This window comes from Accipiter gentilis, unplaced genomic scaffold (assembly GCF_929443795.1).
Source record: "Accipiter gentilis unplaced genomic scaffold, bAccGen1.1, whole genome shotgun sequence".
NCBI classification, from domain to species: Eukaryota; Metazoa; Chordata; class Aves; order Accipitriformes; family Accipitridae; genus Astur; species Astur gentilis.
This window is the reverse complement of record NW_026061177.1, coordinates 1-17,750: the sequence shown is the minus strand read 5'-3', so window position 1 is coordinate 17,750 and position 17,750 is coordinate 1. Positions and strand designations below refer to the sequence as shown.

At 66.4% G+C, this 17,750-nt stretch overlaps 3 protein-coding genes across 4 annotated transcripts; 1 reads left to right on the top strand and 2 right to left on the bottom strand.

Moving 5' to 3' along the window:
* Positions 1 to 565: 565 nt before the first annotated feature.
* Positions 566 to 6,284, bottom strand: DEDD2 (death effector domain containing 2). Its single transcript, XM_049797864.1, is given in 7 exon segments — positions 566 to 1,489; positions 1,492 to 1,731; positions 1,816 to 1,889; positions 4,329 to 4,440; positions 4,796 to 4,888; positions 5,026 to 5,629; positions 6,217 to 6,284. Coding segments are annotated over 6 exon segments (1,056 nt in total). The 5' UTR covers positions 5,465 to 5,629; positions 6,217 to 6,284; the 3' UTR covers positions 566 to 1,391.
* An 822-nt stretch (positions 6,285 to 7,106) lies between these two features.
* LOC126037532 (zinc finger protein 526-like) lies at positions 7,107 to 10,810 on the top strand. The gene is given in 3 exon segments (XM_049797863.1): positions 7,107 to 7,209; positions 8,779 to 8,941; positions 8,943 to 10,810. Coding segments are annotated over 2 exon segments (1,971 nt in total). The 5' UTR covers positions 7,107 to 7,209; positions 8,779 to 8,780; the 3' UTR covers positions 10,753 to 10,810.
* Positions 10,811 to 11,555: 745 nt separating this feature from the next.
* Positions 11,556 to 17,737, bottom strand: GSK3A (glycogen synthase kinase 3 alpha). Of its 2 annotated transcripts, none has more exons than XM_049797862.1 (11): positions 17,541 to 17,737; positions 17,267 to 17,454; positions 16,416 to 16,499; positions 16,203 to 16,313; positions 15,941 to 16,023; positions 15,743 to 15,849; positions 15,567 to 15,664; positions 14,284 to 14,379; positions 14,001 to 14,187; positions 12,111 to 12,194; positions 11,556 to 11,693 (listed from the first exon to the last, which is right to left on the bottom strand). In XM_049797862.1, exons 1-11 carry the CDS (start codon positions 17,716 to 17,718, stop codon positions 11,632 to 11,634), a joined length of 1,278 nt encoding a protein of 425 aa, XP_049653819.1. In that variant the 5' UTR covers positions 17,719 to 17,737; the 3' UTR covers positions 11,556 to 11,631. The 2 variants fall into 2 exon arrangements, with proteins under 2 accessions (XP_049653819.1, XP_049653817.1); XM_049797860.1 differs by having other exon boundaries at positions 11,559 to 11,693; positions 15,941 to 16,071.
* Positions 17,738 to 17,750: the final 13 nt, after the last annotated feature.

The window sequence follows — 17,750 nt, the reverse complement described above, 5'->3', positions numbered from 1 at the left end:
CCTACGAACGCTCCTCTGCTCCTATACATCCCCCCTCCCCTCCCCGCGCGCCTGTTCTATAGGACCCCCGGTGACAGCGCCACGCTCCCTCCAATTAACTCGGCCGTTAACGACCCTCGAGAAGAATCACTTACGTTCGCGCCTGCACAGAACATATAGACGGGCGGCTCGCGCTCGCCCCTACGCAGACTATACGTCGCTCTATAGGCTCCCTCGCTCTCCTGCCGCGTTTCCGCCTCAATTGCAACCTGGAAAAACCTGGTTTGACACTTTTGCACCTTTTTCCGCACCTATAGCCCTTCACACCCCCGCCCCCCCCTTATATATATCTATAGGTACCCCACAACCCCGATTTCACCCATTCTCCCCATTTTTTTTTATACAACCCCCCCAATTTTCCCCATTCTCCCCCATTTTTTACACACACCCCCCCCCCCAGTTTTCCAGCATTTTGGGGCCCTGACCCCCCGGTGACACCAGGGCCCCCCCCAATGACATCATCACCCCCCCCCCCCGCCCCCAAAAAAAGGCAAAACACAGGGGAAACAGCCCCACCTGGCAGCTCGTTACTTTAATAACTCATTTACATATGTACACGCCCCCCCCAAAAAGGGGGGGCTCAGCTAGAAAAATAAAGGGGGGGGGGGAGGCAGCCCCCCCCCCCCAAAAAATGCTCGCAGCCCCCCCAGCCCCTGGCCCGCAGGCTGGCGGCTGCCCTGGGGGGGGGAGGGGGGGGGTGTGGGCAAGAGAAAGGGGTGCACCCCAATTTTTTTTGGGGGGGGCTGACCCCCCCCAATTCATTTTGGGGTGATGGGGGGGCTGCATCCCCTCCCTGTGCCCCCCCCGGTGTGAAGAGTTGGGGGGGAGCCCCACATTTTGGGGTGATGACCCCCCCCCCCCCCAGGTACCAAATGAACTGGGGGGGGGGGTCACCCCCAAGGCTCAAGGAGGGGGGGGGGGGCCAAAAACCTGCACCCCTTTTCTGTGTGCCCCCCCTCCAATATACAAAGGGGGGGGGCACATTTTGGGGGTGTCAGGGGCCCTGCCCTCCCTTTCTGCGCCCCCCCCCGGGCACACGTGGGGGGTGGGGGTGGCAGATTTTGGGGTGACAACAGCCCCCACCCCCCTTTCCATACCCCCCCAGGCACATAGTGACTTGGGGGGGGGGCAGATTTTGGGGTGACAGACCTGCCCCCCCCCCTTATATAGAGTCTGGGGGGGGCGCTGTCACCCCCCCGGCCACCATTTTAGGCTCTCCAAACCCCCCCCCCTCCTTTTTTTGTTGGGTTTTTTTTTTTGGGGGGGGGGGGGGGACACACCACGGACACCCCTCTCAGCCCACCACGGTCACCCCCATTTTATCGGGGGGGGGGGGGAGGGGGGGGGGCGCGTTATTTTTTTTGGGCAGCGCGGAGGAGGAGGCGTCGCCCTTCCTCGTAATCGTCCTGATCGACGCTAACGAGGAGCCGGACGTCCTCCCGCCCCACACCCCCTTTAACGCCTCCAGTAACGACCCGTTCAGATAATCACCCCAAAAAGCGTCCAGGTAGGAAAGCTCCGAAAATTTGATATCGCAGAGGATCGAACCTAAATCTCGCGATTTTAAAACGCCGCTGGCTTGACCGAAAACGTCCAGTTGACGACCGGGTCCCCGGGGCCGGCTGGAGGCCACGCTGCGACGCAGCGCCGACTCGTGCTCGCAGTACTCGGCGCGGACGCGCAGGCGGATGTCTGGGGGGGGGCAAAATATGGGGAAGGGGGTTAGGAGGGGGCGTGGGGGGGGGTCGGGAGGGGTTTGGGGGGTGCTGACGGTACCTATGGGGGGACACTGGGACCGGTTTGGCCAGTAAGGCCAGTGCGAGGGGTGGGAGGAACGGGGCTGGTACCGCCTGCGTTGGGGCAAGGGGAGCGGTTCTCCCAGTAAAGACCAGTTCGTTGGCTGGGAGGAGGGACCCGGACCCCCCCCCCCACCCCCTTACAGCCTTTACGTTACCTGTATAGGGTCAATGGGACCAGTTCTCCCAGTAACCCCAGTTCCTGCGCTAGGACAAGGGACCCTGACGCCCCCTCTATAGCCTTTGCGTTACCTGTATAGAGTCAGCAGGACCAGTTCTCCCAGTAAGACCAGTTTCTGGGCTGGGACAAGGGACCCCGACCACCCCATGTAGCCTTTACATTACCTGTATAGTCAGTAGGACCAGTTCTCCCAGTAACCCCAGTTCCTGCGCTAGGACAAGGGACCCTGACGCCCCCTCTATAGCCTTTGCGTTACCTGTAGAGGGTCAGTGCGACCAGTTCTCCCAGTAGGACCAGTTCCTGGGCTGGGACAAGGGACCCAAACCCCCCCTATAGCCTTTGCATTACCTGTATAGGGCCAGTAGGACCAGTTCTCCCAGTAAAACCACTTCCCAGGCTAGGACAAAGGACCCGCCCCCCCCCCCCCCCCTAACCTTTATGTTACCTGTATAGGGTCAGTACGACCAGTTCTCCCAGTAAAACCAGTTCCTGGTCTAGGACAAGAGACCCAGACCCCCCCCTCATAGCCTTTACGTTACCTGTATAGGGTCAGCAGGACCAGTTCTCCCAGTAACCCCAGTTCCTGAGCTGGGACAAGGGACCCGGACGTCCCCCTATAACCTTTACATTACCTGTATAGGATCAATAGAACCAGTTCTCCCAGTAAGACCAGCTCCAGGAAGAGGAACCCCCACCCGCTCTGTAGCCTTTACCTTACCTGGATAGAGTCAAGGGACCGGTTCTCCCAGTAAAACCAGTTCCCGGGCTGGGACAAGGGACCCTGACCCCCCCCCCATAGCCTTTTACTACCTGTATAGGGTCAGCGAGACCAGTTCTCCCAATAAAACCAGTGCCTGAGGTGGCACGAGGCGCCCAGACCCACCCTATAGCCTTTACGTTACCAGTATAGGGTCAATAGAACCAGTTCTCCCAGTAACCCCAGTTCCTGAACCAGGACAAGGAAGCCGCACCCCCCCCCAACCTTTACATTACCTATATAGGGTCTTATATAGGGTCAATGGGACCAGTTCTCCCAGTAAGACCAGCTCCTGGACTGGGACGAGGGCCCCCACCCCCCCCCACCGCTTTTCCATTACCTGTATAGGCCCAATGGCACCAGTACTCCCAGTAAGACCAGTCCTCACACTTGGCCGCCACCCCCAGTTCCCCCAGTCCCCATACTGGTCTGACACCCCCACTTCTCCCTGGGGGCGGGGGCAAAAAAAAAAAAAAGCTTTTTGCTCAAAACCAGCCCCCAAAATCCCCTTTTTTGACCCAAAATGACAGTGGGGGGGGGGCACAGGGTGGGGTTTTGGGGTGCTGGGGGAGGGGAACATGCCATCAGCAGCCCCCCCCCCCCCCAATATTTTTGGGGGTTATTAAAGGTGTGTAACCCCCCCACCCCCCTCCCCAAGCGGGGCTGGGTCCCTGGGGGGAACAACCCCCCCCCTCAGGTTTTCTGGGGGGGCTGGGGGACCCTGGCTGAGCCCCCACACACACCTCAAGGGGGCACCCACACATTTTGGGGGGGGGTCCCTGGGGCAGTTGGGGGGGGGGGGGGTTACCTTGGGTGGGCACTCGGGGGGGGGGGGGGGTCGCTTTAACCACCAACTTTTAGGGACCTGGAAATCAAGGAGGGAGGGGGGGAGAGAAAAGCGGCAAAAATGGGGGAAACAGCCTGAAAGGGTGGCAGAAACGGTTAAAAAATTGAGGGGGGGGGGTCTTAAAAAAAATTCAGAGAGGTCAAAAGTTCTAAGGGGGGGGGCTGGGCCCCCATTTGGGGGGGGGTCAGGGAGGTTTTGGGGGTGTCCCCCCTTCACGGCAGCTGGGGGGGGGCGTGGCTGTGCACTGCATGAGGCTGCTGCTCTAACAGTTAATTTCTTCATTAAAGAGCAAACCAACGTTTTTTCCCCATTTTTAGAGATTTTAGTGGTTTTTGAGAAAATTACGTGCTGGGGGGGTGGGGGGGCCAGGTTTTGGGGTGACCCCCCCACACATTTCTCTCTTCCCTGCGCTTTTTAGAAGCAATAAGAAACCATTTCTGGTTTAAAAAACCCACAAATCAGTTAAAAACTCAACAACAAGATGGAGTGGGGTGTGTGCGACCCCCCCCCCGAGGCAGGTGGTGTAAAAGTGGGGGGGACACCCCAAAAATAAGGAAGGGACAGACCCAGCACCCCCATTTTGGGGCGCTCTGCACGCCCCGCTTCATTTCAGGGAGCTTAGAGGATATTTTTGAGCTCGGAAAACAGCAAAAAAGGACTGTTTTGCTCAAAAAAACCCACACGGGGTGGGCGGGTGGGTGCACCTACCGCAGGTGACTTTGGCGGGGGGGTCCTGGGGGGGGCGGTGGGGGGGTGTGGCGGGGGAGGGGGGGCCGCGTCCGCCCTCGGCTCGTCCGCTTCCGTTTGCCAGAGCTGGATCCTGGAAAGGCGGCGGGTGGAGGCGGGGGGGGGGGGGAGAGAGACAAAGATCAGCGCCCCACAAGCGCCCACGCTGCCCCACGGCGTGCCCCCCACCCACCCACGCTGCCCCACGGCGTGCCCCCCACCCACCCACGCTGCCCCACGGCGTGCCCCGTGCCAATCCCTGGTGCCCCCCCACCCACCCACGCTGCCCCACGGCGTGCCCCGTGCCAATCCCTGGTGCCCCCCACCCACCCACGCTGCCCCACGGCGACTCAAGCCGCCCCACGGCGTGCCCCACGGCAACCCACGCTGCCCCACGGTGTGCCCCCCACCCACCCACGCTGCCCCACGGCGTGCCCCACGGCACCTACCTGTCTCCCACTGCTCCTGGCGGGGCTGGGCAGCGGCAGCATTCAGGCAGCTGCCCACCACGGCCGGGCCGCAGGTGAATCTTTCGGGCGAAACTGCCAAAAAAAAAAAGAAAAAAAAAAAACCAAAACAAAAAAACCCCAACCCCCCCGCAAAAAATCAACATATTGCCGGTAGCGGCGGGACGACCGTCGGCAAGAAATTGGGGGTGTGTGTGGGGGGGGGTGTTTACCGGTGCGGGGCCGTTTGAGGGTGACGCAGTGCAGGAGATCGTGGCGGGTGAGGACGCGAAGGAGCTGTAGAAGGTGCCGGAAATTTCCTTCGTCGCACAACCCTCGCCGTTCCAACTCCAGCAAGAGTTCCACGCCGTTCCGCGGTCGCGCTCGCTGTTGCTGTTCTTCTTCTTCCCAGTTGCCGGAAGAGAGCCGACGGCGGCGACGCCGCCGGTTCCAGTTTTCCAGGAGAGGGGAGGGGGTGCCCTCCCCCCCCCACAAGGCCGGGTCCAGGGGGTGCGTCCCCGGGTGGGCTTCGTCCAGGAGGAAGGAGAGGACGGCCACGTCGCTGGGGGTCAGCTGGGCCCCCACCACCTCGAAAAGCCGATGGAGGGAAACCATCCCATAATACTCCAGGCATTCTTCTTCCTCCCACGGGACCGGGGGTCTCCGGGACATGGAGGAACCCGGGGGGGGCCGGTTGTCGTTGTCCCCCCCCCGTGGGGAGTGGAGCTGGGAGAAAGTACGGAGGGACTCCACCGCCGGGGCTAGGGGGGGGGACGTTAGGGTGGAAATACACGGGGGGGGGGGGGCGCGTTAAAAATCTGCGGGGCCTCACGGTACCTGGAAGAGACAAGGGGGGGGTGGTGGTGAGGAACGGGACATGCGTGTTCCATTCCCCCCCCCCGCCATTAAGGGACGCCGTGACCTCACCCCCCCCGGGGCTCCCCAGCTGTGACCTCACCCCCAAAACCCGCGGCTGCCTCCTGCCCTTCCCCCTCCCTACCAACAACCCCCCCCTCGCCATAACCGGGAGGGTCGCAGCCCCCCAAAAACCCCGACACCCCCCTAAAACTCCAACAGCCCCCCTCTTACCCCTACCGACACCCCCCCCCCCCCCGAGGCAAGCGGCGGTCAGGGGCTCCTCCAGCCCCCCCCCCCCCCCCCCAAAGGGAGACGGCGCTCGGGCGCTCCTCCGCGCCCCCCCCCCCCCCCCCATCCCCACCTCAGGCGCTGTCACCACCCTCAGCCCCACCGCCCCGGAGGCCGCGACCCCCCCCCCAGAGACCAGGGCCGGGTTCCTCCATGACACCACCCCCCTCTCCACCATCCCCGAGCCCCCCGGAGAAATTTTTACCTCAGAGAAACCCCCCCCCGAGAAATTTTTACCACAGAGAAACCCCCCCCCCCAAGCCACCCGCGCTCCTCACCGGCGCCGCCGCCTCCGCCGCCCGGATCCTTCTGGCACCTTCGATCGCTCTGCGCATGCGCCGCCTCCCCTCACGGCGGGACCACGCCCCCCCGGCGGCCAGACCACGCCTCCTCCCGGCCAAACCACGCCTTGTCCCCGCCACCGCGCAAGCGCTGTAGCCCCCCGCTGGCGGCCGCGCCCCCTTCGGCCCCGCCCACCGCGCAGGCGCGCCGGCCCGCCCCCCCTCCCCGTAAACAAGGGGCCGATGCGCATGCGCCGCCGCCGCCGGCACGCGGACCCCCGGCCGGCGGCCTCGTGACCCACGTGTGTGGGCGGGGCCGGCGCCGACACGCCCCCTTTTCCCCGCCTTTCCCGCTGCGCGCATGCGCAGTGGCGGCCCCGCCGCTGCGCTGTCGGCGTAGGGGCCGCCGTGACCTAAAGGCGCTACGTCAGCGGCGTAGCGAGGTGGGCGGGGCTACGCAAATAGCGTAAGGCGGGCACACAGCCAGCGCGGCGCGGGGGGGGACGGGGAGGGGGCGGGAGCTACGCCGATTACGTATCCTGCTCTGTCCCCTCCCCCCGCCGGCTTGCACACGCCCCGCCACGTGCAAAACCGGGCACGGGGGCCCCCCCCTCCCCCCTCGTGTGAACCCACGTGCACACCCGCGTGTAAACGCACGTGCCGCGGCTCGGCCTCCCCCCCCCCCCCTCCACGCACACTTTCCCCCGCCCCGCGCATGCGCACAGCCCCGTCGTCCCCACTCAGCGGCATCGCGCATGCGCGGTCGGGAAGGGCGGGGGAGGAGGGAGGGGAAAGGGGCGTGGCCCGCTGCTTTCCTCCCCCCGCCCACTCGGCTGTAGGCGCTAGGGGGCGTGACTCGCCGTCCGGGCTCCGCCCCGCAGGTAGTACCGAGCCCGCCGATTGGCCGGCGCGTTGCGGGCCAATGAGGGCGCTCGTTGGAGAGGGGTAGGCGCCGGGAGGAGACGGCGGCCGAGCGGAGCGGAGGCTGCGGTGAGTCCCGGCGCTGCGGCCGCTCCCGGTTCCCCCCCCCCAGTGGCCTATAGCGGGGTCCGCCCCCCCCCCCCCGCCCCACGGCGGGTTCCCTCAGCCCCACACCGGCTCCCTCAGCCCCACATCGTGTCCCTCTGCCCCACAGCCGGCTCCCACAGCCCCATCCCGGTGCTCTCTGCCCCACAGCGGCCTCCTCCAGCCCCTTATCGGGCTCCTCCAGCCCCATACCGGGCCCTTCTGCCCCATGGCGGGGTCCCCCAGCCCCATCCCTGCACTTTTGCCCCATAGCGGCCTCCTCCAGCCCCATACTGGGTCCCTGTGCCCTATAGCTGGGTCCCTGTGCCCTATAGCTGGGTCCCTCCCAGGTTTCTGCACCCTATACTGGCTCCCTCAGCCCCACAACGCGTCCTTTTGCCCCATAGCCGGCTCCCACGGCCCCATCCCGGTGCTCTCTGCCCCATAGCGGCCTCCTCCAGCCCCATACCGGGTCACTGTGCCCTATAGCTGGGTCCCTCCCAGGTTTCTGCGCCCTATACTGGCTCCCTCAGCCCCACAACGCGTCCTTTTGCCCCACAGCCGGCTCCCACAGCCCCAGCTCGGTGCTCTCTGCCCCACAGCGGCCTCCTCCAGCCCCTTATCGGGCTCCTCCAGCCCCATACCGGGCCCTTCTGCCCCATGGCGGGGTCCCCCATCCCCATCCCTGCACTTTCTGCCCCATAGCGGCCTCCTCCAGCCCTATAGCTGGGTCCCTCACAGGTTTCTGTGCCCTATAGCTGGGTCCCTCACAGGTTTCTGCACCCTATACTGGCTCCCTCAGCCCCACAACGCGTCCTTCTGCCCCATAGCCGGCTCCCACAGCCCCATCCCTGCACTTTCTGCCCCATAGCGGCCTCCTCCAGCCCCATACCGGGTCCCCGTGGCCTAGAGCAGGGTCCCCCCTGGTCCCTGTGCCCTATATTGGCTCCCTCAGCGCTGCAACGTGTCCTTCTACCCCATGGTGGGGTCCCACAGCCCCATCCCTGCGCTTTCTGCCCCATAGCGGTCTCTTCCAGCCCCATACCAGGCTCCTCCAGCCCCACAGCAGGGTCCCTGTGCCCTATATTGGCTCCCTCAGCCCCACATCGTGTCCTTCTGCCCCACAGCCGGCTCCCACAGCCCCAGCTCGGTGCTCTCTGCCCCACAGCGGCCTCCTCCAGCCCCATACCGGATCCCCGTGCCCTATTCTGGCTCCCTCAGCCCCACGGCCAAGTCCCAGCCCCTCATTCCGGCTCCCTCAGCAGAGTTTTCCTGCCCCACCCGGCTCTCTGTGTCCCCCCAGAGCCATCCCCCAGCCCTAACCCGGCTCCCCCAGCCCCACGGCGGGGTCCTCCCACCCCATCTTGGACCCTTCTGCCCCACGGCGGGCCCTTCCCGGGATCCCCCGACACCCCTCTGCCCCACAACAACATCACCCTGCCCTCCCCACCCCCCCTTACCGCACCTCCCCGCCTCAAGACACCCCTGATCTCCCCCCTCAGTGGGGCAGGGGTGCCCCCCAATAACCCCCCCCCCGGCTTTCTCGCCCCCCAGGGATGGCGCAGGACCTGCCCTCGCTCCTCCTCCAGCACCAGTACATGTGCTCCGAGTGCGGGGGGCTCTACGACACCCTGGGCGAGGTTCTCCTGCACCAGCGCAGCCACGGGCCCCCCCCCGGCCGCCGCCGCCGCCCCCCCCGAGCCCCCCCCGGCCCCCCGCTACCAGTGCCTGGACTGCGGCCGCTTCCTCCTCTCGCCCGCCGAGCTGCTGGCCCACCAAACCCAGCACCCCCGGGGGGGCCAAGGGGGGCCGGTGCGGTATCAGTGCGGCGAGTGCCGGGCGCTCTTCCCCTCGCCGGCCCTTTGCCTTCAGCATCGCCGGAGCCACCACCGCCAGCTCGCCGAAACCTCCGCCGAAACGCCGGCCCCCCACCCTTACGAGTGCTCCGAGTGCGGCCGCCTCTTCCCCACCCCCGAGGAGCTGCTGGAGCACCAGGGCGAACATTTCACCGCCACCGAGAAGGAAAGCGGCGAAACGCCGGCGTCCGACCCCAAACCGGACCCCCCCACCCCGCCCGTTTCCCCCCCGCCGCCGCCGCCACCGCCGCCGCCGGCTCCTTTCCGTTGCGGGGAGTGCGAGCGCGGCTGCGGCTCGGCCGAGGAGCTGCGACGGCACAAGCGGGAGGCGCACGGCAACGCCGCTTTCTCCTGCCCCGAGTGCCGGCGGGGATTCGGCACGGCCAGCCGGTTACGCGCCCACCGGCGGGCGCACGAGGGGGGCACCCACCCCTGCCCCGCCTGCCCCAAGGTCTTTAAAAAAGCGGCGTCGCTGGAGCGGCACGCCCGGCTGCACCGCGGCGAGACCCTCTACCTCTGCGTCGCCTGCGGGTTGGGTTTCGGCACCGAACCGGCGTTAGCCGCTCACCGTAAAACCCACGCCGCCGACCCCCCGCACCGCTGCGCCTGCGGCAAGACCTTCCTCAACATGACCAAGTTCCTCTACCACCGCCGGACCCACGCCGGCAAAAGCGGGGCGCCGCGCCCTAACCAAGAACCCGCCGCCGGTGCCGGTGCCGCCGCCGCCGCTCGACCCCGGCGCCCGCCGCGCTGCCCCGAGCGCCGTCACCGCTGCCCCACCTGCGGTCGGGCTTTTAAGAAATTGGTTCACGTCCGGAATCACCTGCGGACGCACACGGGCGAGCGGCCCTTCCAGTGCAGCGTCTGCGGCAAAACCTTCGCCTCCCGCGCCAACCTGCTGCGGCACCACCTCACCCACACCGGCGAGCGGCCCTACGAGTGCGACGTTTGCCGCAAGCGCTTCACCCAGTCCTCCAACCTCCGCCAGCACCGGCGCCTGCACGGCGACGCCGGCGACGCCGCCCGGCCGCCGCCGTCCTCCTCGTCGTCGTCGTCGTCGCCGCCTTCCTCCTTCGCCTGCGGGCTCTGCGGCAAAGCCTTCGCCGACCGCGGCGGGTTGAGCCGGCACCGGCGCCGCCACGAAGGCGCGGGTCGGCCCCACCAGTGCCCGCTCTGCGGGAAGGGATTCGGGGCGGCCTGGGGGCTGCGGCTGCACCAACGGACCCACAGCGGCGAACGCCCCTTCGCCTGCGGCGACTGCGGCAAAGCCTTTCGGCAAGCCCCCCACCTGCGGGCTCACCGACGCCTCCACGCCGAAAAATGCCGCCGCCGCCGAACCGCCGAGCGACCGCACCGCTGCCCGCTCTGTCCCAAAGCTTTCCGCAACGCCGGCAGCCTCCGGAGTCACCGACGGTGTCACGACGGTTCCGCCGCTCTCGTTACCGGCGGCGCCGCTTCTACCGGAGTCGGTGCCGGTACCGGCATCGCCGGAGTCGCCGCTCTTACCGGAGTCGGTCCCGGCACCGCCGTTACCGGCGTCGTCGCCGCGCCGCCGGGGGAAACCATCGCCATCATCGAGACGCCGGAGCCGCTGCCGCTGGCCGAGACGTTGGCGCTTTGCCGGGCGGCGCTGGAGGGGGGGCTGCACCTCCGCGCCGACGCCTTCGCTTGAAGCGGGGGGGGGTCCGGGCGGGGGGCACCAACCGTCCGCCCCCCCGAAATAAAGGTTGAGCCCCCCCGAGGTCGCTGCCGGGGTTTGCGATGGGATTTTGGGGGGTTGTGGGGGCGAGTTCCTCCCAAAAATATGGAGTTTTTTGGGGGTGGGGGGGGGAGCAGGCCCCAAAGCAGAAGTGGGGGGGTCACCCCAATAAAACAGCTGGGGGGGGGGCAAAGCTGGATCTGGGGGGAGTTACCGCAAATATTCGGTTGGGGGGGGGGGGGGGGGGCGACACTTCGCCAAAACTTCAGCCTTGGGGGTACCCCCAAACCCACAGCCCCCCACCGGGAGGGGAAAAGCCCCTAAAAACAGCCCCAGAAACGAATTAACCCCCCCCCACCTCCCCAAACAGCCCCTGGGGGGGGGGGGACAGACACCCCCAAATCACACCGGGGGGGGGGAGGTTTCCCCAAACTTGCCCCCCCCTCCCCAAAATCACAGCACCCCACGTCCTCTCCATGCCAATAATTTATTGAGCCGGGGGCTGTACAGAGCAGGGACCCTACGGGGGGGGGGACACACACACACGGGGGGGGGGCGACTGCAGTTTGGGGGGGGTCACGGGCGCCCCCCGACACTTGGGGGGGGGGGTCGATAAGAAAAACAAAACCCCAATTAGTCTATTTACAGAGATCGATAAAAGGGGGGGGGGGGGGCACAGGGAGTGTATTTACAAGGGGGGGGGGGGAAAAAAAAGCCCCCCCCAAAATGCCGAGGTGGGGCACGGCCCCACTGGGGGGGGGGGGGTTGTTAAAAGAAGGTTTAAAATGAGGCGTCGGGGCCCCCCCCCCACCGGCCCCCCGAGTCCTGGGGGTGGGGGGGCCGGGGGGGCCCTCAGGAGGTGCTGGCGATGGGGCCGCTGCCCTCCCCCGGCGGGACCTGGCTGCGCCCCTCACCTGGGGGGGACAGGGAGGGGTTGGGGGGGGCACGGGGACCTCCGCCATCCCAGCATGCACTGGGAGGACCCCCAGGCCCCCCCCAACCCCTAAAACCCCCCCCAACCCCTAACCCCCCCCCCCAGGCCCCCCCCAACCCCTAAAACCCCCCCAACCCCTAAACCCCCCCCCCCCAGGTCCCCCCCAACCCCTAACACCCCCCCCCAACCCCTAACCGCCCCCCCAGGCCCCCCCCCAACCCCTAAAACCCTCCCCCAACCCCTAAACCCCCCCCTCCCAGGCCCCCCAACCCCTAAACCCCCCCCCCCAAAACCTGCCTGACCACCGCCCACCCCATAACCCCCCCCCCCCCCGTACCTCCCCAGACCCTCCCCAATTCCCCCCACCCCCCCAAATTACCCCCCCAAAGCCCCTCACCGTGGGGCGCGGGGGGGGCGGGGGCGCAGCCCCGCAGGTGGGGGGGCACCAGGGTGCTGTTGAGGGAGGGCTGGATCCCCAGCTCTGGGGGGGGGAGAGGGGGGTCAGGGCACCCCAAAACCTTCCCTGACCCCCCAGTCCCATCCCCCCGAATCTCCCCAGCCCCAAAACTCCCCCCCCCAAACCCCCTCCCAGTCCTAAAACCCCTCCCGCCCCCCCAAAACCCCCGACTCCCCCGAAATCCCCTCCGGTGCCCCCAAAACGCCTCCGACTCCCCCCAAAACCTCTCCAGCCCCCCAAAACCCTTCTGACTGCCCCCAAAATCCCCAAATACCCCTCTGACTCTCCCCAAACTCCTCCGACTCCCCCCAAAACCCCTCCAACTCCCCCCAAAACACCCCCAAACCCCCCCAAAACCCTTCTGACTCCCCCCAAAACCGCTCCGACTCCCCCCAAAACCCTTCTGACTCCTCCCAAAAGCCCCCAAACCCCTCCAACTCCCCCAAACCCTCCCAAAATCCCTCCGACTCCCCCCAAAACCGCTCTGACTCCCCCCAAAACCGCTCCCAGACCCCCCAAAACCCTCCCAACACCCCTCTGACTCCCCCCAAACCCCTCCGACTCCCCCCAAAACGCTCCCAAAACCCCTCCGACTCCCCCCAAAACCCCTCTGACTGCCCCCAAACCCCTCCGACTCCCCCCAAAACACTCCCAAAACCCCTCCGACTCCCCCCAAAACCGCTCTGACTCCCCCCCAAACCCCCTCCCAGAACCCCCAAAACCCCCAAAACCCTCCCAAAACCCCTCCGACTCCCTCCAAAACCTCTCCCAGACCCCCCAAAACCCCTCCGACTCCCCCCAAAACCCCCTCCCAGAACCCCCAAAACCCCCCAAGCCCTCCGAAAACCCCTCCGACTCCCCCCAAAACCCCCAAAACCCCTCCGACTCCCCCCAAAACCCTTCCTGTCCCCCCAAACCCCCTCCCAGACCCCCCAAAACCCCCAAAAGCCTCCCAAAACCCCTCTGACTCCCCCCAAAGCTCCTCCAGTCACCCCCAAAACCCCTCCGACTCCCCCCAAAACCCCCTCCCAGACCCCTCAAAACCCCTCCGACTCCCCCCAAAACCCCTCCAGTCATCCCCAAAACCTCTCCCAGACCCCCCAAAACCCTCCCAAAACCCCTCCGACTCCCCCCAAAACCCCCAAAACCCCTCCGACTCCCCCCAAAACCCTTCCTGTCCCCCCCAAACCCCCTCCTAGATCCCCCAAAACCCCCAAAAGCCTCCCAAAACCCCTCCGACTCCCCCCAAAACCCCTCCAGTCATCCCCAAAACCCCTCCCAGACCCCCCAAAACCCCCCAAACCCTCCCAAAACCCCTCCGACTCCCCCCAAAACCCTTCCTGTCCCCCCCAAACCCCCTCCCAGACCCCCCAAAACCCCCAAAAGCCTCCCAAAACCCCTCCGACTCCCCCCAAAACCCCTCCCAGACCCCCCAAAACCCCCCAAACCCTCCGAAAACCCCTCTGACTCCCCCCAAAATCCCCAAATACCCCTCCGACTCCCCCCAAAACCCCCTCCCAGACCCCCCAAAACCGCCAAATACCCCTCTGACTCCCCCCAAAACCCTTCCTGTCCCCCCCAAACCCCCTCCCAGACCCCCCAAACCCTCCCAAAACCCCTCCGACTCCCCCCAAAACCTCCTCCCAGACCCCCCAAAACCCTCCCAAAACCCCTCCGACTCCCCCCAAAGCTCCTCCAGTCACCCCCAAAACCTCTCCGACTCCCCCCAAAACCCCCTCCCAGACCCCCCAAAACCCCTCCGACTCCCCCCAAAATCCCCAAATACCCCTCCGACTCCCCCCAAACCCCCCCCCCCAGCCCCCCCCTCACCGCCGGGGCTGAAGTTGAAGAGGGGGGGCAGGTCTCGGCCGCTGGGCAGGCGGGCGGCCGGCAGCCGCAGCTCGTCGAAAAAGGGGTCGGCGCAGGCCTGCAGGGGTCCCAGCCGCGTCTGGGGGGTGTACTCCAGCAGCCGCCCGCACAGCGCCACCGCCTCGGGGGGCGTCCGCGCCTTGAACACCTGCGGGGAGCCCCGAAACGGGGGGAGAAAATCCCTCGCGGCGTCCCACAACCTCCCCCGAGCCCCCCCCCCCCGGGCCCGCTCCCCAAAACTCACCTTGGACCAGGGGTGCGCTTTGATTTGGGGGAACTTGAACTCCGTGTAGTTGGGGTTCATCTCCCGGATCTGCTCCCGCGTCGGCGTTCCCAGCACCTGGGAATTTTTAGGGGGACGCTCGACCCCCCTCCCCGTAACCTTCCCAGACTCGTTTTCCGCTTTCCTGACCCGCAAACTCGCTTTTCAGCCCCAAAACCCGCTCGTTGAACGAGACCGCCCCAAACCCGAGGGCCAAAAGCCCCCCCGAGCCCCAAACGCCCCGAATCTTCCCCCGGAATCCCCTCCCGAGCGCCAACATGCTCCCGCTGAGCCCCCAAATTCCCCCCCGCAGCCCCAAAACTACCCCCTGCAGGCCCCAGAGCCTCCCCCGGCCCCATTAGCTGCCCCCCCCCCCCCCCCCCCCGATCCCAAAATCCCCCTCCCGAGCCCCAAAACCAGCCCGCTGCACCCCCAAACCCCAAAAGTATCAGACGGTGAGACCCCAAACAGCCCCCCAAAATCCCACCCCCCACCAGAGCCCCCAAACCCGCCCCATTTTCCCCATTAGCTCCCCCCAAGCCCCAAACCCTAAACCTACCCATCCTGCAGACCCCAAACCCCGCCGAGACCCCCCCAACCCCCCCAAACCGCTCCCCTGCACCCCGAAACCCCTCAAGCCCCAAACCCCCCTACCCGTGAGCCCCCAAATCCCGCCCCCAGCCCCCAAATCCCCCTCCTGAGCCCCCAAACCCCCCTCTGAGCCCCCCCAAATCACCGGCCCGAGACCCCAACCCCCTAAATTCCACCCCCCACACACCCTGAAACCTCCCTGAGCCCCAAAACTGCCCCCCCGAGCCCCCCAAACCCCCTCCAACACCCACCAAGCCCCCCCCAGGCCCTCCTCGACCCCCCAAAACCCCTCAAGCCCCAAACCCACCAACCTACGAGACCCCAACCCCCTAAATTCCCCCCTTAAACCTTCAAATCTCCCCCCTGAGCCCCCAAACCGCCCCCCACGAGCCCCCCAAACCCCCTCCAACACCCACCAAGCCCCCCCCAGGTCCCCCTCAACCCCCCCGACCCCCCAAAACCCCTCAAGCCCCAAACCCACCAACCTACGAGACCCCAACCCCCTAAATTCCCCCCCCCAAACCTTCAAATCTCCCTCCAAGCCCCAAAACCGCCCCCCACGAGCCCCCAAATCCCCCCCCGACACCCCCACCTCCCTCCCAGACTCCCCCAGCCCCCCCATTTTGGCCCCAGCCCCCCCATTTTAGCCCCAGCCCCCCCATTTTGGCCCCCACCTTGATGATCTCCACTAACTGGTCGACGCCGCTGTCCCCGGGGAAGATGGGCTGCCCCAGCAGCAGCTCGGCCAGGACGCAGCCCGCCGACCAGATATCTTGGGGGCGGAATTCCAAATTTAGGGTGAAAAAGAGGGATAATGGGGTTCGGGGGGGGGGCCGGGGGGTGGTCTCACCGATGTTGGAGGTGTAGTCGGTGGCCCCGAAAATGAGCTCGGGGGCGCGGTAATAGCGGGAGCAGATGTAGGAGACGTTGGGTTCCCCCCGCACCAGCTGCTTGGCGCTGGAAAATAAAGGGGGGAGGGGGGGTCAAAGGGACCCCAAATCGGTGCCAGACGCCCCCTCCCTCCACGAGGGGGGGGTCGGGGCCCCACCTGCCGAAATCGCAGAGTTTGAGGACGGCGGTGTCGGGGTCCACCAGGAGGTTTTGGGGTTTGATGTCGCGGTGACAGACGCCCTGGGAGTGGATGTAGGCCAAGCTCCGAAAAAGCTGGTACATGTAGACCTGGGGACAAACCCGCCCCCGCCCCCCCCCACCGCCAAAAATCAGCCTTGGGGGGGGGTCCTGATAACCCTCAAAAGCGATGGGGGGGGGTTTCAAGGACGGGGAGGGGGTCCCGGGGCGGGGGGATTCACCTTGACGTAGAAGACGGGGATGGTTTGCTTGGCTTTGGAGAAATGCCGCGCCACCCGGTAAACGGTTTCGGGGACGAAATCGAGGACCAGGTTGAGGTAAACCTCGTCCTTCTGCGGCGAGGGGGGGGCACAGGGAGGGTGAGGGGGGGGCGCAGCCCCCTTTTGTGTCCCCCCCCGCTGTCCCCGTCCCCCCCCCCGGCGACGCGGCGTTACCTTCTCGCCGCTGGAGTAGAAGAAATAGCGGAGCCGGACGATGTTGCAGTGGTCGAGTTTGCGCATGATCTGCAGCTCCCGGTTCTGCGGGGGGGGGGGGGGGGCAGCAAGAGGGGGGGTGGGGGGTCAAATTGGGGGGTGGGGGGCGCGAATGGGGGGGCACGGGGCTCAAATTGGGGGGTAGGGCATCAAATTGGGGGGTGTAAGGGATCAAATTGGGGGGATGAGAGGCTCAAATTGGGCAGGTGGGGTCAAGTTGGGGGTGCAGGGGGTCAAATTTAGGGTGGGGGGCTCAAATTGGGGGTGAGGGGGCTCAAATGCAGGGGGTGGGGGCTCAAACTGGGCAATGGGGGGGGTCAAATTGGGGATGGGGGGCTGAAATGGGGGGGGTGGGGAGATCGCATCTGGGGGGTTGGGGGCTCAAATTGTGGGGTGGCGGGCTCAAATCGGGGGGCTCAAATTAGGGGAGTGGGAAGCTCAAATTGGGGGGGATGGGGCTCAAATCGGGGGGTGGGGGGATCACACTGGGGGGACTCAAATTAGGGGGCTCAAACTGGGGGGTGGGGGGGCTCAAATTTGGGGGTCGAGGTCTCAAAATTGGGGGGGTGGGGGTCCAGATTGGGGGGCTGGACGTCCAGATTGGGGGGGTGGGGTCAGGATTGGGGGGGGTGGGGGTCACGATTGAGGGGGTGGGGTCACGATTTTGGGGGGGTGGGGGTCCAGATTGGGGGGGTGGAGGTCACGATTGAGGGGGTGGGGGTCCAGATTGGGGGGGTGGGCGTCCGGATTGGGGGGGTGTGGTCACGATTTTGGGGGGTGGGGGGGGTCTGAAAGTGGGGGGCGGGTCTCACCTTGAAGCGTTTGTCCTGCAGCACCTTCTTAATGGCCACCAGCTCCCCGGAGCCGGCGAGCCGCGCCTGGTACACGACGCCGAAGGAGCCGTTCCCGATCACTTTGATGTCGGTGTAAGAAACCTCCTGCGGCCGGTCCGGGCCCTGCCCGGGGGTGGCGACCACGGTGCTCACCTTCCCGCCGTCCCCTGCGGACACCGGGGAGAAGGCTGTCGGCACCGCGGAGACCCCGAGCACGATTTTGGGGTTTTTGGGGGGGGGCAGAAGGACTCACGGCCCAGCTTGATGCCCGGCGGGAAGGCCCCGCCGGTGGGCGCCGGCCCGGTTTTGCCTCCGCTGGGTGCGGAACCGCTCGTAGGGCCCGGGGGAGGTACCGGGGCTTGCGGGGGACCGGTATCGGCGAACGAACTCGTTCGGGGGCGGGAGGGGCCGGGGCCGGGGCCGCCGCTCATGACCAGGCCGCTGCGCGCCCCCCCCCGCTTCC